This window comes from Anneissia japonica, unplaced genomic scaffold, assembly GCF_011630105.1.
Source record: "Anneissia japonica isolate Jap-2015-1 unplaced genomic scaffold, ASM1163010v1 scaffold573_len2283161_cov171, whole genome shotgun sequence".
NCBI classification, from domain to species: domain Eukaryota; kingdom Metazoa; phylum Echinodermata; class Crinoidea; order Comatulida; family Comatulidae; genus Anneissia; species Anneissia japonica.
The window spans coordinates 161,390-175,437 of NW_022719802.1; the positions used below are offsets into that span (position 1 = coordinate 161,390).

The 14,048-nt window shown below is 35.5% G+C and overlaps 1 protein-coding gene across 1 annotated transcript; it reads right to left on the reverse strand.

The window, feature by feature from the left end:
* Positions 1-78: 78 nt before the first annotated feature.
* LOC117111048 (protein MAK16 homolog) lies at positions 79-10,985 on the reverse strand (the record flags this gene model as incomplete). Its single annotated transcript, XM_033253931.1, is given in 5 exon segments — positions 79-201; positions 944-1,073; positions 2,414-2,630; positions 3,354-3,510; positions 10,847-10,985. Coding segments are annotated over 5 exon segments (642 nt in total), but the record flags the coding sequence as incomplete, so codon positions are not given.
* Positions 10,986-14,048: the final 3,063 nt, after the last annotated feature.

A 14,048-nucleotide genomic window follows, 5' to 3' on the forward strand; every position in this document is an offset into this window, starting at 1 on the left:
CAATTATAAGATTTTACCACTGCCGCAATCATCAGGGAAGAGCTTTTACTTGGAGGCTACTAAAGATGAGAAACTCACCTCCTCATCTTCATATTCTGCTTCTTCTTCTTCTTCTTGCTCTCCTTCTGCTTCACTTTCTTCTTCTTGTGCATCTAATGCTTTATCAAATGCATGTGCTGGGAAGTTATATATATCACCATACTACATAGGAAAACAAAAATTTATAAACAATTACAAAAATAGGCTCCCAGCGGAAGCGTGTGTCTACTGCTACACATTTTTTTTTTTTTTTTTTTTTGGCTACTTTTAATTCATCCACATGTACAGTACTGTATTACCAGATGGTTCACTTTTTCATGAAATTTCTAGGACAGGTCCTATCTAGCAGATTTCTGTGTTGGTATTTGCTTGAATAACTTAACTAGGACAGGTCTTATCTATCATGGCATCATATTTTGTAGACTTGCTTTTCATTTTTACCTTTAGCTCATGAGCCATCTCACCATTCCTTATTACTGGATTTACTCTTACAAGGTCAACTGGTAGAAGACAACAAAGTGCCTACTTGTCCTCCAAGGGCAGTAGACACAAAAACCAAAGGATTGTTTTGTAGATCATTTTCAATCAAAGTTGCTTTCTTTGAGTGACAGGGTGGTGAATGTCCCAGACAAGAGCAAAGTGGGCGAGTTCGGGCGTTTCTCAAAATCTCTTGGAAGTCAGCGTTTCTCAAAATCTCTTGGAAGTGGTTTCCAAAATTTAAGACAATTATGGGTTTCAACAGCTTATTAATCAATTTTAGAGTTACTAAAAATTACAATTTTTTTCTCCTCAAAATGGGGGGTGGAGGTGGGGGGTGGAGGTGCTACCCACTACTGTACCATCCCCACTAGTGCCAACCCTGAAAAGAAATTCAATTGAATGGTGTACAGCTATAAATACTTACAGTTCCCTTTTTAAGTCTTTCTAAGAGCTCCTTTTCAATAGCATTATCAAGTTGAGCTGCCACCAATGCCTTCTGTTCCCTCCGCTCTTCTCTCCTTTCCACCTTACGACTGATCGGTACAAGTTTCCTCCTATAAATAGTTAAGCAACAGAATCTTTCCTTGAGAAAACTTAACACTTTTGAATTGTAAAATAATTATTATATGCTGGTGTAAAAAACCAGTCAACACATCAAACCTTCGGTTCATATATTCATGAAGCAATTTTTTTAAATTAAATTGATATTTGCATTTCATCACAAATGATTAGTCAAATAAAGTCATCTGATGTAGACAGTCATTTATAGAAATATTTCAAAATAGTAGTAGTACTCTTGGCAGTTGTAATAAAGATACTTTAAACTCAAGATACAGTTCTCGCATAGCAAAAGTATATATGTCATATCTTTTTATGCTGGTCCAGACCTCAGGGCGCCCTTCTGTTGCCAAGTAGATCAAGCCGTATGCGGCATCCTTCTCTTTATCACAAACTTTATCACTAATCAGAGTCCAGTCATACAATTCTGCGCTTTTGTGTCTGTCGTTTTATTCTTTTGATTTATTTATGCCTAATTGTTTGTATCTTATGGATAATGGCAATGATTTCTACCTCTGCCAAGGGAGGTTATGCAGTCACTGTGACATAAGTTTGGCAGAAGTGTTTTAGATCCAGCAGTAGGCGGTGCCTCAATTTTTGTATTCCCACCATGCATTCCGTGGAGAGCTCTATTTTGTATTTATAGTATCTTTGGTTGTAATAAAAAAAAACATGTTTGCTTCCCAATACAATAACAAAAAAAAAATGAGAATATATTAGATTATGTCCTAAAGCCCTGTCCTGACTATCAAATTATATTTGACAAAAACATGTGACCATAGCTTAATAAGGTCATATCATATCATGACTATATATAGACACTTCATGAATATATATGGGCATACAAATAGTTTTTTGTCAAAGAAAAGTTGATAGTGTGGACAGTCTGGTGGCACCAGGATTTGCCCAAAGGGGATCCGAGGTTCCCGACAGCAGGGTTGGGGATGGCATCTTTTAAAAATCGATTTTGCAGTCTACTAATATGTAGAAAATATATAAACAAATTGTGGTTTTTCTCACCAATGGAGGGCGGGGTGGGGGCTCTTCCCGACAGGGGGCCCTCTGTGTACAAAGCTTTAAGATGATATGATGTTCCTTTTATGTAGAACATATATTGTGTATGTTTGTCTTGTATAATCATACTGTTTTTGGACCTTTGCACTGTTCAAAAGAAGGAGGTATTTTAAAAGTATAATTAATTCCTTCTTCACTGGGCACTGGAAACAACAATCCAGAAAATAATGTTTATCACCGTAACAATAAAAAAATAAATAAATATCCTGTATGAAATGCAATACAAGTAATTTAGAAAACAAAATATATTTTATTCACTTACTGCCTTTTTAAAACTAATTTCCTCATACGGATTAAATATTGTGTGATTTTTGTGAAGCGTTGTTTGCACTTATGTTTGATAAAATTAGGCCAGTATCGCAGCTGATCATCTATCTGCTGTAGAGCCTTTTCATAATTCTTAGATAACTTGACCTTCTCCCACAACTTGGATGGAAATGCTGCCCTCTCTATAGTCTTCATATACAGGAAACAAACACCTGCCAAAAACATTACCATTACAAATACGATGTAAAAATTGTGATAGATGCCTTTAGAATAATACAAATTGGGATTAATTATATACAGTTCCTATAGCAAAACAATGCCTTGACACATTCCTACAAATGAAGTTATGTAGCTTCAAGGTTTAATGAATTCTGAGTGATGGAAGTTAGTTTAACTGTGATTAATTTTACTTGGATTGATATATAATATTGTGTTTGAGAAAATATAAACAAAATATTCTAACATTGGATGGGCCCATGTCCTCTTATGGTTCCTTCATTAATTACATTTGCATACTGTAGCAAGTTTCCCTGTGTTTGTAAATAATGTATTACTGATGAGAAATTAATAAAGTTAAAATGTAGTTTTATTTTATTTGAACATAGTTAGGGCACCATTTGGATGCCATTCTTCAGCTTGTTTTAAAATTCTACATCATAAGTTGTATATGCAACAAAACAAAATGTAATAAATGACATGATTAGACTTAAAGTCAGACTCCGGAAGAAAATAATATTTGATATGTAGTAAAAATAGATTTTCTGCCGTTAGACACCAAAATATTAAAAAATCTGTAACGGTATATTATTAACCATTAAGAGTTTTTAGTCAAACATCCCTTCAGCATTAGAAAATTCATTTTCCACAACACACATTGGTTAGGCATCAAGACAGATACATCATAATTTTACATGAACATTGTGACACAGACTAACCATTTTCTTCCCTGATTGTTGCATATTGACTATTGGCAAGAGGGCAGGCTGACCGGTTGCACAATCCTGTCACATTATACTCATTGCGGCAGAACTGTGTTGTTTTTGAGTTTACTTTATATGAGCAGAATGTGGTATTAATAATACTCCATATAACCTGTGCAAGAAATATTAAGCAAAACATTAATATTACAGTATATATATAGTAAGAATGTCACTCCAAAAATTGACAAGGGCATTAATATACAATTATCAAGATGTGGAAAATTGCAACATTTTCTACAATTTTTCTTACACAGTATTGGCCACCATGTTGGCCACCATAATGAATGAGGCCTGTTTTAAAAAATACCTGTGAAAAAAGGCAAACAACATGTTGTATATGTCAATTCGACACATTAGAAGAGAAGACTATGCCCCGCATAAGATACAGTGATGTGGGGCATTAACAAATTTAAAATTCCTGTGATTTTCTGGATGTTGATTCATTCATTTCACTTTATTCAAATCATTGTTTGGTCACAAATACTGTATTGGCCCTAATTTTAAACTGCTTGCAAGCCTAACAATTTTCACAACAAAAATTTAAGCTACCACATCATCATAGGCCTACAGTATACCACCATAAACAATTATTTATCCTACCATACAATAAAACCTGGAATAGAGGCCCAATGGGCTTAAACTTGAGAAGAAGCTCATCTCGAATTAACCCCCACCCCCTCTTTCAATAAATTGCAAAAGTAGTCTTGAAGAGAAGCCTATCCCATAGGCTTCTTTTTAACTTCAAAATAGCATGGGCTTCTTTTTAGATAATTATTATTATTCAAGGTTTATTCAAAACATAATGCAGTCACAGCAAAAGCTGAATTAATACAATATTTACAGAAAACACTTAAAAAAAATAGCACAGAAAACACTTTTAAAAAAAAAGCAAATACAATATATAAAACAAGCACATATCAAAAAAATTCATTACTAAGAAATTTCATTATGACAACAAATTAAAGCTACTAATTTTGTCATTAAACCATGAATGGAATTGGACTATGACTATGACTTTTAGTACAGACTTTAGGCATGGAAAGTGAGTCGGCATTTCTGAGGGAGAAACCACTTTCTTCAGATCTTAATTTTGGTAACCAGTCACGGAATTCTTTAGACTTCATTAGGGAATTAGCAAAAGTGTAACAAATGTTGTCCCGTCTCTTCTTTAGCTCCTCGATATTACACTCAACAAGAGCCGAATTATAGGATGAGTATTTAATCCTAACATTATCCTACAGGCTCTTTTCTGGATGCGTTCTAAAGCAAGATGCTGCATTTGTGCAAGGCCTGGATGCCATACCGGCACTGCATATTAGAGCAAGGGTCGAACAAATCCAGTATAAATAGTAATTAAATTTTGAAAAGATAAACCAAACCGTCTTAAAGTACTAATTAGAAATAAACGACCCCTTGCACGCTTAAGAATATCACCAATGTGGGCGTCCCATTTCAGATCGCTGGTAATTTTTACACCAAGTATTTTGAGCACGTTTACACGTACCTGTAGAAGCTCTCGTCCACATAATTTCAGTGGTAGAGACAGAGATGGGGTTTTCACAAAGGTAATATCCATATACATGCATTTGGTTGGGTTGAGGGTCATGTGGTTGACCTCAGCCCAATTGCCAAAATCGTCCAACTCAATCTGCATGCTACTACATTGGTTGTTGAATGTATTTTCAACTATCGTAAGGTCATCAACATATTTTAATGACATTTTATTACCAGAATCAATTCTAGCTGCATCATTAACTAGACACATAAAAATTACTGGGCCACTAAGGGTTCCTTGTGAACACCCCCAAAAATGTTTTTCCAATTAGACAGAGTGTTTCGATATCTAACACACTGTGAACGGTTGGATAAAAAACTACACATCCATGGAATTAATGCAGGTCTAGCACCCATATCTAATAACTAATAGAAATAGCAATATTGTGGTCTACTCGGTCGTAAAAATTAGTCGTGAAAGGCTTTTCTGTAAATCGGCATGTTTGATAACATTGTTTACTGAACTAGCTTGATCAAATAATGGCAGGACGATCTACCTTTTCTGTTTCCAAATTGACTGTTGTCGATTTGTGGGTTTATATCTTTAATTAAGCAGTCTTTAATAAAGGCTTCGGCCACTTTAGAAAAGTGGTCGGTAAGAGATACTGGCCGCAATTGATTCCAGATAGGGGGATTGGATTTTGGCAGAGGGACAACGATTGCACGTTTCCACTGGGGTGGAACTATTCCTTCTTTAAATGACGTGTTCAAAATATCCGTTAAAGGTTTGCTCAATTCATAAGAAAACTCACGTATAACCCTTGCCGGTAAACCGTCTAGACCACTTGCCTTTTTTGACCGATTTTCGATAATTTAGAGTACTTCCCAAGGGAAAACCTCTGGCAACACTTCGGCGGCTGGCAAAAATGCAGGTAAATTGGAAATGTTCAAAGGGGCGATGTCGTTGTCAATTGAGATAAAGTGATTATTAATAGTGTTCGCCACATCCTTAAGTTGGTTTGGTCAACATCGGGTGGGGGAATTATACAAGTAAGAGGTTCCTTAGCCGTCGTCATCACTCTAATTTGGCAGTACCATTTGGCGGGATTAGATTTCTTGTGTCTCTCAACTCTATTTTTGTAATACTCATACTTGTCATTCCTTATTGAACGCTGAACTTTGTTTCGATAAAACTTCCATAAAGGTGGTTTTGTAGGATGAAAAACTTGTTGTCGTCGGCGAATTAAATAAGTTAGCTTTTTCCACTGTATTAGATGCTTGGAAAACGTCAGACCAGCCATGAGCAACTATCCATGATCCAAATTGACAAATCCCAGAATCCTTAATTGGGCGAACCGTGCGGATTATATTTGGGCAATTTTTGGCCGTGTATTTATTGTTAGGGAGCCATACAACTGTTGAATGGTCACTTAAACCGATTGGCCACGATTCTGACACTGCACAAATGTCATATTTGTTAGCCATCATAACTTAACGAAATTTGTCCATCTTATTATTAAGTGAGCGAGGATTACACAGGTAAAAAGATGGCAACGTATCCATTAACAAGACTACAGTGTTTGAGTTCAAACACTGTACATGAGTAAGGTATTTTGTAATAACTTGGGATTGGATCTTTCTATGTTCGCGTTTATAGGAGGCAGCTGACAATACAACTGAGATTGGTCTCCGAATGTGCTTACCGCCTCTACGCCCTCGTTTCCTTCTACTGGCTAAATGTGAAATTAACTTTATGGTTTTCAAAGTGTCCTCTGATAACTCAGATGGCTTTCCCTTGTCCTTTAATTCTAATAATTTATTTCTCGTGTATGAAAACTCACTATATTTACGTCGTACCGTCCTACGGCCTATGTCCAAGTGTTCTTGTCGACAAAATAGTTTTTGCCTATGATGCGAATTACAACGAACAATGGCATCTTGGCTTCTTGGATATGACCAGAATCATCCACAAGGCATGTGTCAAGGTGTTCGTGCCGACATCAAACAATGCCTGGGTTACGAATCGCTTTGGACAATGGTGACTTGGCTTGGATATAACGAGAATCGTCCACAAGACATTCAAGTTCATTTTCCGTCTCAAAAATATAAATTAGCCCCAACTTCCGTTTGGGAATATTCCCGATATATTAATAAAACTTTGAATACCAAAAAGAATTCACATAAACAGCAAATAACACCACAAAACGGCTAAAATCACTGAAGAAAAACATCATGCACGAAACAGACACAGCTATACAGCACCCTCTATAGTACAGTGCATACACTATACATGAATTTCAAACCAGAGCATTGCAGACGTTCCTATGCATGATAACCATAGTCATCATAAATGACATAATCACAAAATGTTTGGGTCAAATTTGTGTGGTGGGTGAAAAATTCAGGGGGAGTCTTTATGGCCCAAAATAGTGATTTTATTTTTAGACCACATTGGTAATGTAATTTGATAGGCAAATTATTAGCAAATTTCTTTGAAAAAATTTCGTAGGCCTAGGACCTAGGCCTAGCTAGGTATACAGTATTTTCATTTTACAGTAGTTTGGAACGATATCGGGAGTGGGGGGAGCTGGCAGTGGCCTACTAGACTACAATTATTTGAAAATAGCTTGGGCCTCACCAGTTAGGCCCAATCGTCTGTCACCCGAAGTTTTCATCACGATAATCAAGAACGTACACGATCTAGGCCCTATGCTAGGCCTAGCCTTGCTGATGTCACTCTGCTACGTATATACTACCGCATAACAAAGAAAGCGACCCACGCGGTGCATTCTTAAATTTTACACGTGTTTATTTAAATGTATTTTACGTATTAGACAATAACACGATATCATTGATTAAACGATCTATCACCCTCGCATCGCAGTAACTACTGTACTAAACTAGGCCTCATGTTTTTGTGGAAAGCCTAAGCTAGATGTCGTTATGTACGCGACATTCTGCTGCCTTTATATCTTCACTTGTCTTCAGTTAGCATTCAAAGGGTACACTGCTGCATAGCCAACTGTCGGGGATATAGTACCTTCATACAACAGAAAAAGAACATCCCATGGAGGTAGCGAAAAATGGAGATCAAAATTTTAAAAAAGATGTATTTCAGCAAGTATTAAAACCCTTTTTTTTTAAATTTTAGGCCTTCTTCAAAATGCCTGCCTACAGCAGTTGATTTTTTTTTGTCGCAAAACCAAAATAGTTTCACCCATGCCGACTTGTCGATCGGTTAGCGTGAGCCCTGACTGAACAGTGTAGAAACTCCACATTGAACTTTGCATCGCGAGGAAAAACAAAATGTCGGAAAACTTTTTTTACGCATGCACATTTGCATAAATGTCTACACACACGCACACACACACAGGGAAAACAGTGAAAAGTAATTACGTACAATAGTTCCTATTGCATTACATGCATAGGAACTAATAAACAAAATATATAGGTATGACAGAAACCGTGACGTCACTCACTGTAATCAGGTTCTAATTAATGATAAGCGATTTTGAAGAGGGAAAACACAGGCTTTGTAAATCTATTTAAAAAGCGGATTCTGATTGGATAATTCGATGTTTTAGAGGTCAAAAATCATTTGCATATGTCAATATTGGGTCATGTTTTTAAAAATTCTTCATCAATTGTCACATGTCGTCTTGTTATTGTTTTGAAACTACCTGTCAAATAAAGGTCGTTTTTTTTAGCAAATCGTAAGTAATACACTAAATTTTATTACACGCTTTATTATTTGAATGTATACCAAATATTAACGTAATACGATAAACCGCAGTAGCATTTCTTTAGACCGCAAAACTGACACTTAACTGCTGCCAATCTGGGCACTGCGTACAGGGCCTCAACGGACTAAAAGCGACGATCTCGCGGAGAAGTTGCAATAAAGACGGGCATATTTTAACGTAAATAGGCAAATATGTGTTAAAATATTAAGAATTAGTAATTATTAAGTGTTGAACCATAACTTTACTTAGTTTTTATAAAATTTTATTAAATGATCAGACCTTGATTTAAAGAAAAAGCAGGAGAGCTACTAACAGCTCTCCTCAAGAAATTGAGGAGAGCTGTTTTTTAGCGACAAAATTTGGTCAAACGGCCAAATTTTAGCACTAGGCCTACTGTTACTGTCTGTTGTTACACTTTTGTCGCTCCCTAGGAAAATTCAGGAGCGCTATGACTGCTCTCCTCGCATCATTTTGAGGAGCGCGAAGGAGCGCCGGCGCGATCGCGCGCCTTTTAAATCAAGGTCTGAATGATTATAGAGGATTTTAATGGATTTTAAACATCAGGATTTTTTTTGCTTAGGCTTTCCGTGATAGTTAATGATGCGATATGATGACATCATTTTTAAGCCCGTTGGTTGGCCCATTCGTGGATTTACAGATCACATGACCCAAAAGTGTCTTGGTAATATTTTGATGCCTAATTTATTAGATCAAACATCAATTTATGTAAGATTTAAGTTGTTGTTTTGTAAATACCAATAGTAAATCATAATTGTGCAAATTAAGAGTTTTCTACAGATTATAACATGCCATACTTCATAAAATACCAACCACGCTCATTTCCCCTCCCCGGGAATGTCCTCTTTGAAATATGTGTTTAGTTAAAACACAAATAGTAAATCATAATTGTACTAATTGAGAGCTTTCTATAGATATATAACATGTCATCATAAAATACCGACCACGGCCATTTCCCCTCCCCTGGGAATGTCCACTCCGAATGTTCTCTTTGAAATGATATGTGTTAAGCTAAAATACAAATAGTAAATCATCATTGTGCTAATTAACAGCTTTCTATAGACATATAACATGTTGTACTTCATGAATTACTGACCACGCCCACTTCCCCTCCCCCGGGAAAGTCAACTCTGAATGTTCTCTTTGAAATGATGTGTGTTTAGCTAAAATACAAATAGTATAAAACCATACTTCTGCTAATTTAGAGCTTTCTATAGATAACATGTCGTACTTCATGAATTACTGACCATGCCCATGTGCAGTAGATGGGGGCTGTATTAGGCTATAGGAGTTCAGGAGGGGTTTACATATTTAAAACGTTTTAAGTTTATGGGACATCATCATTTATGCCCAAGAGAACAGTCTATGAAAAATTCATTTAAATCTGTGAAGGAAAATAGAAGTTATGATTACTTTATTAATATTAAGACAATTATTTCATTATTAAGACAAATTTTGATAATTAATTGAAAATTGAAAAAGGTCACAAGTTTGTTAACAAACTCCTATTCTAGATAAAATTCCGTTTTAATTACGAACTAAAAAAATTAAGTTGGTGGTCAATTTTAATAAATCAAGCACTTTTGAAAATCTGAGTATTTTCTTGATTTTTTAGTATAGGCCTAGTATTATTTTCATTGTGTCATGAAGAGAATATATTAAAAACATACTTTGTTTACAGTACTTAGGGGACTTAATGCCGTTATGATATAGAAATAAAATTCCAATTAAATAGGGCCTAGGTTACACACAGGCCTACTTACCTTCGGCCTCTCTCTAGGGCGTAGTGCCCTATCCTATGATGATGATGTAGGCCTAGCCTAGGCTTCCTACATAACAATTTCGTTTACAGAAGAGTCGCCGTTATTAAAGCGGTTTGTTTTTTGGGGGTTTTTTGTATTACAAGACAAGATGCCTACAAGCCTAGCCTAGCTTAGGCCTAGTACCTGTAGTATCGTAGCGCTGCGTAGACTCGACTTTGCTTGCGTTGCTTGGCTAGCTGAGCTCGGTATAAAGCGGCCTAACAACACTTAGGTAGGCCTAGGGCCCACATTAAAAAAGAAGAAAGGCGGCTTGGCCTCCCTAGGCCTAGCAATGATGTGCGACTGTACTCAAGCTGGGCCTACCCCAGACCCTTTTAAACTTGATCTATGCTTAATTCAAAATTTAGTCATTATGTTGACTTTTACTTACATCGTCATGTTGCATTTTGATTTAAAAACCTTGCCTATTATTATAGTTAGTAAAAGTCCTCCATGTGTGTCGTCCTGTGCCGATACGATTAAATAGCGATTAATGGATATTGAAACGATTTTTCCGCTGATTATTGTAAACAATCACCTATAATAATAAGATACGGCTGTCGTGTAACTAGTCACGGTTTGAGACTTACGCCCTCTATAATTATAATAATAATTTATTCGACATTTCACTTTTAATTTTTTCTACCTACTTGTCACTGATGATGACATAATTAATGTCAAAATATTGAATCCCAACACGATGGCGTGTATTTCAATACTTGGAGTATGTATTATACTTTCTTACTTGTCATTTGGTGCAGTCAATCTTAAACTAAGGAAGAAAAAAAAAATTATTAAAGAAATATGATCAATTTAGACAAGGATTAAAAAAAGTATCTACGAAAACTAAACAATGGATTAAACAAAAACATAAGGCTTAACAGTTAGACCTATTAAATACATAACAGTGGAACAAAAAAAATTTAAAAATTAAAATAAACAAATTGCTTGTGTTAAAGAAAACATAATCAATTTACACAAAGCTTAACAAAAGTATCAATGAAAACAAAATTAGAATTAAACAGAAACAAAAGGTTTAACAATTAGGCATATTATACCGAAGAATAAAGAAAAGTAACTTAAAGCAACAATGTAAAATCAAACCAGTTTCAAATATGAAGGTTTCTCCCATGCAAGTTTTAAATAATTTTCTGCAGTACTTGTCAAATGCTGTAAAAACCTCATCACTAAGATCAGTGGTTTCTCCCACCAGTATAAGTTGCATTTCTCGTTAATAATTATTTGATTCGGTAAATGTTTCCTATATTGCAGACTCAGAACAAAAATCAAGATCTTTTTTTTTTTTTCAAATTTAATAATACAGACGCCCTATAACCTCGAATGATTTGCAAATAAATAAGAAGTGTCTGACATCTTCGACCAATCATTTTTTTTAATTTTTTTAAGGGGAACAGCAAGGTGAATCGCTCCAGCTTTTGTATGCAATTATTAATGACATCACAACCAACGGCCTTATGTATGCTGGGTTTTAAAAATAAAGAAGTAACCTCATTGACATTGTCAGTTAACTCGAGTATGTTCCATGGCATATAATTTAAAGTGTTTCCAAGCTCTGCATAATTAAGTTTTTTGAAATTGTAAAGAAGTCTGTTATTACAATAATTAAAACCATCATTATTATTATTGAACTTAAAAGAATAAAACACTGATATTGATTCATGGTCAGATTTAAAAATGTTAAGTCCAGTAGCGATACACGAACAGTCTAAAAGTTTGTTACTTAAAACTAGATCTAAAATGTATTTATTGCACGTGACAGATGAATTGCACTGATACAGGCAATTCTAAACCTGTATCAATAAAAAGTTGACTTAAATTTAATTAAAATACGTCTTGGCATATTGACGGAGTCCCATCAGGTACGTTGAAATCACCCAGAAGGATGATGTCATGATCACTACTCATACTGGTACATTGCTGAATCAGAGTGTGCAAGTTGGGTAAAAGATTGTACGCCGAGTCCAGGTGGCCTGTTATATCCCAAAAAGTAAGTATTTAGAAGAAATCTAGTATTTGAGATGGAAACCTCAATCCACAAAAGTTCTTGATTGACATCTTTTATGTCGCTAATGCGACACGATTTTAGTTTGTTGTAGCTAGTAAACCATTACCTCTATCTCTTCTATACAAAGAAAAATTCTTAACAGACACTTCTACAGTTTTATTTAACAAAGTTTCGTTAAGAGCAACACTATCAATAGATTCAGCAAGTAAATGTGCATGTAACTCACTTTTAAATGTATCCATTTTATATTTTATGCTGCGAGTGTTTTGATTGTAAATATGTATATCATCCATTCAACATCAGTAGAAATCAACAAAACTTTAGCATGAAATGTTGCTAAGGAATTATTGTAATATGTTTCTGGTTTGGCCACAAAGCACCTTTTAAGACAAAACTCAAATAACGTTTCATGTAGACTTTTGAGACACTTTTGGTAACAGCTGGAACCGGCCAAATTCACTGCGTGCCAGTGAGCAGTGGCGGAATTCGAGGGGAGGAGGCAAAAAATTCAAAAGATGGAGAAAAGAAAAGTATATTCAAATTTAAAGTTAGTGAGTGCCATTTCTGGCCATCAGAGGAGACATAATCATGGATTTTCTTGTCTCAGCCCAAACCATGGTGGGGCTATAATGGTGCTATCGGAATAAAAGCCCCTTCTGTCTGGGCCCCTTCTATTTCAAATTCCTAGATCCACAACTGTTTAAGCAAGATCTGTTCCGTGTCGGGAGCAAAAATACAAATTACGACGTACAAATTTCAGCATTTTATTAGTTTTGGCGATAATTTGTTTAATATGCAAATTCAATTTTAAATTACAAATTAATTCTTAGGTAGATGTGATCCTTAGTTTTATTAAGCACATAAATTGTCAATTGTGTAATGTTTGTTTATATAATTTTTGCATGAGTGATTCTTATGACACAACATTATTTGGATTAACTTTCATTTGGTTACTGTCCCTTATTAACTGAGATTTTGACAGGGTCATTTTTTCTACATTCAAATTTTTAATTGTAAGACAATAACAAATTAAGTAAAATATGAAATGACGATGGATACGTTAATGTAGCTCCAGCAGGAGCCGATCCAGAGATGTCCGAAAGAAGGGAGGAGGGGCGAAATTGGGGCCAAAATTGGGGCCGATTGAGACAACTCTGGCACAGGGGATCGCGAAATTTTTGTTTTCTAAGCACCTAAAAATATCATCTGAGGCGTTTTGGGCAATCATTTTTTTCTTTTTCTTTCTTCGCTCTTTAATTTTTTTCGGACAGAGATGTCCGAAAAGGAGGTGGGTGGGCGAAAAAAGGGCCAAATGTGGGGGCCGATCGAGATAACACTCGTATTGTAGACGCCCAAATATAACATAGTCTGAGGCGTTTTGGGCAATCATTTTTTTTTTCTTTCTTTCATTCTTTCTTTCTTTCTTTCTTCTTTTTTTTTTCTTTTACTGTACCGTCCAAAAGGATGGGTGGGGCGGTACCGGCCTATAATCCGCCCCTGTCCAGTATTAGAAATTAGTAAGTAAGAGTAAGTAAATAAATAAGTAAGTAAGTAAGTAAGTAACAAA